Source organism: Coptis chinensis, chromosome 9 (genome assembly GCF_015680905.1).
Source record: "Coptis chinensis isolate HL-2020 chromosome 9, ASM1568090v1, whole genome shotgun sequence".
Taxonomy (NCBI): domain Eukaryota; kingdom Viridiplantae; phylum Streptophyta; class Magnoliopsida; order Ranunculales; family Ranunculaceae; genus Coptis; species Coptis chinensis.
In genome coordinates this window covers 52051561-52054922 of record NC_141464.1, presented here as the reverse complement: position 1 = coordinate 52054922, position 3362 = coordinate 52051561, and the positions used below count along the sequence as shown (strand labels likewise).

The 3362-nt window shown below is 38.0% G+C and overlaps 1 protein-coding gene across 1 annotated transcript; it reads right to left on the bottom strand.

The window, feature by feature from the left end:
- Positions 1-419: 419 nt before the first annotated feature.
- Positions 420-1152, bottom strand: LOC147476593 (zinc finger CCCH domain-containing protein 53-like). The gene is made up of 3 exons (XM_086585776.1): positions 1024-1152; positions 775-935; positions 420-684 (listed from the first exon to the last, which is right to left on the bottom strand). The coding sequence occupies exons 1-3, from the start codon at positions 1150-1152 to the stop codon at positions 420-422; spliced, it is 555 nt and encodes a 184-aa protein (XP_086441902.1).
- Positions 1153-3362: the final 2210 nt, after the last annotated feature.

Here is a 3362-nt window from a genome sequence, read left to right as displayed (position 1 = left end):
AGATCGTGAAGTTTTGCCAAAGCAAGGATTGAAAAACGAAACTCTTCAATCCTTATCGTTTACTGTTACATTATTACCTGACATGGGTGTTATTGTCGCCATGCTTGGAGTTCTCCTCTGTATCGTTGTCCCCACGATCTAACTGATTGGCTTGAGGCTTTGAGACGTTATCAGTAATAGTGGATAAGGATAAGGAAGTCGCACAGCTTATTGCACAATTATCTGCAAGTAAACAAGATGGCATCAGAAAAAGAAAATGTAACATGTGCTCCTACCTTCAGGAGTTTGTAGAACCTTAATTGTTGTTCATGGTTACCTAATTGCGTCATAGGACTACTCTGACTAGGTGAAGATGTCAGAATCATGAAATTCTGATTGACATAGGTGTGGGAGTGAAATGGGGAGGGAACGGAACTAGTTCAAGTAGAAAGATTGCGACGATGGTGCTTATTACCATCAAAAAGGTGCAGGCCCATTAGTTTCCTACTATGAAGCTCCATTGCTTGCTGCAATTTAGCCTGCTCCAACTTTCTTCTCATAAGCAGTTCGTTGGTATTGTACAACATCCTCGAAGTGCTTTCCATTTGCATACTGAGCTGAAGGTCATAGGGGTCCCGGTGATCATGGTCAGTAATACCAGATGATGAGTAATCTCCCAACTCCATCATTGGTTGTTGCTGCTTCCTATTTATTGGGAAGAGGTACGGTAGTAAATGTATTTGACGCATAAAACAAAGATCGAAACTATGAAATTGGAATGTGGAGTGCATGTACCTATCTGGGACTTTCCCTTTCTCTTTGTAGTGCTTAACAAACACACGAGCATCACAGACAAAGTGTGGGTTGCCTTTGGTGAGGATGAGCTTCACAGTCTCAAAATAGATGAATGTAACAAACCCAAACGTTCTTTTCTGCTGGTATGGTATCCTCACATCCTGCACAGGTTCATGAATACTTGGAAAAGAAACAAGAAGTACACTTCAATCCCCAAGTCTTTAAATTGCAGAAACAATAGCAAAAAACAGGAAAAGAATCTTCACTCAGGTAGAGATGAGGAGTAAGGAGAAACCTGAAGTAATTGGAGACGTCTTCTCTGAAAGTGTTGTCAGCTGGGAAAGTCAAGTATATCTGCCTGGATGCAGAGTTCGCCATTCCTCCGGGGATGCTTAAAAAGTCACTTCTCTCAATTCGAGACCAACCATAATGGTGCAAATCGTCCCCATCCAACATTAACCCAGCCGCTACCCTGAAAAAACCAATACCTCAATCAAAACAAATCAACGAAACAAAATGAACCAATCCTTAAATAGAGCTCTATGCTAGTGAAAACAAGAATAGTAATAATAAACAGCACACTGCACCTCAGAGTATCATTTTGCTGCTGTTGCAAAAAATATATATAACCCCCAAAAAACAAAAGCCTTTTCTTCTACTTCAATAGCAACCCAGAGTCAAACCATACAAATGTCTTTTTGTGGTTGGGTAGTGAAGGAACTGAAATTGAACGAAAAAATCACAACTTTCCAATCTGAATTTCCTACAAACAAGTTTAACGAGAGAATTTTTCCTTGTAACTTACCAAGCTTTGGTTGAACGAATGAACAAAGGAGATTAAATCAGAAACCCCTTGTTCTAATCTCATTCCGTTCCAATCCGATTTAAAGGAGAGTGAATCTCTTGCAATTACGGAATGTTGTGTACAAAAAAAAATCTAAATTTAACAAAAAAAGAGAAACAAACTAAAGGATTAATTAAACAAAAACGAAAAGGTTACCTTCTATTCTGATCTGATTGAGAGAGAGAGAAGGAAAGAGATGTAGGGAGAGGGTCGGGAGGAAGAGTCAGAAGAGCGTAGGGTTTCCTTTTCCTTTTTATTCTTTTTTCCCCTCTCTACCATTTTTACCGATTCTTTTGATTTTTTTCACTCAGATTTCAAAATTATAGGTCCGAATAACAAAACAAAAATATTGGCAGTGGAAAATTGGGAAGATTGGAAAACAATTTTCTAACGAAACTGGGTGCCACTAAAAGATACCCCAATTGCCTACAATCCTTATGAAAATGCTACGAAATACCAACGTTATTATCGACACCAAAGCTTACAAACTATTTAACTACGCATTTATCGTCGCTGAAAAATCAACTACAATTTTTTTTTATGTCTCATAGTACTATTTAGGACGATACAAGCGTCGCTGAAGTCATTATTTCATCTTGGGACAAAAACTTATTGCCGACGATAAAAAGTGTCGTTAATAGTAACTATTGCCTACGCTTTCTTAACGTCGCTAAAAGTTTCGTCGCTAAAAAGGCTATTTGTTGTAGTGAGACGCTATTTATATGCGTAGTAGGGACGCTTAAGGTAACAACTCTATACATCCTCGAATTTACTGTTAGAGAATTTTTTTTTCTAGTAATAATCAAGCTAATTTTTGCATGCTTATTAGGAATTGCCTATTAGAATTAAAACTTGCATGAGATTAAGATTTGGTACGCATAAACCTGCCTTATTAGTTTATCATAGATGCAAAAATAATTGCCTATCTAGAAATTCACATATCACCATACACGTACCACCTACACCCACCCCAACTACAATTGTAGAAATGGGTGAAGAAATAACAGAGAGACCCCTCTCTAATTTTTACAAGACTTTAAACGATGGACCTTACTCCTGCATCATTCTTGCAGATACTACGGGAGATTTTAGAATCCCCCCAAATATATTTAATCTGCTACCTGTTTTCCATGGGTTAGACCATGAGAAGCCTTATCAACACTTACGTAGGGTACAACAAGTTCTTCCTACATTTAATCATCCTAACGTAACACCTGAGCAAATAAAGCTTAGGGTGTTTCCTTTCACCCTAGCTGACAAAGCAGCAACTTGGCTAACATCACAAAAGCCGAACTCTACCAACACATGGGAAAAACTAGTTGAATTATTTATGAAACAATTTTACCCACCACAGAAGACTGATGAAATGCTACAAAATATTCATTTCTTTCACCAAAAGCCTCAAGAATTTTTTTTCTGAGGCTTAGAATTGTTTCACTGATCTTCTAGTAGAATGTCCCCATCATAATCTTGGTAAAGACACACTAGTTTGTGTCTTCTTCAAAGGCTTATCCCAACACCATAAGGAGACGTTAGACATCATGAACGGAGGTAATTTCTTAAGTAAAGGAGCCAAAGATGCTTATAACTTCTTAGATAATCAATCCAAGAAAAGTACCAACTGGGGAGGTAACGATTACTCCCACTCCACCCCTTCTTCGTCTACAGTTACGGCAGCCAGTATGTTTGAGGTTAAACAAGATCCTGAACTTAAAACATAAATTCAATCCCTCACTTAAAAGGT

What these genes read in the sequence shown, in the direction of transcription:
- LOC147476593 (XM_086585776.1), bottom strand. Translation starts at nt 1,152, where the DNA reads ATGGCGAACTCTGCATCCAGGCAGATATACTTGACTTTCCCAGCTGAC. An exon ending in TGAGTGAAGATTCTTTTCCT is followed by an intron (nt 936 to 1,023) that starts GTTTTTTGCTAT and finishes GAACCTGTGCAG; the next exon opens with GATGTGAGGATACCATACCA. An exon ending in AAAGGGAAAGTCCCAGATAG is followed by an intron (nt 685 to 774) that starts GTACATGCACTC and finishes CCCAATAAATAG; the next exon opens with GAAGCAGCAACAACCAATGA.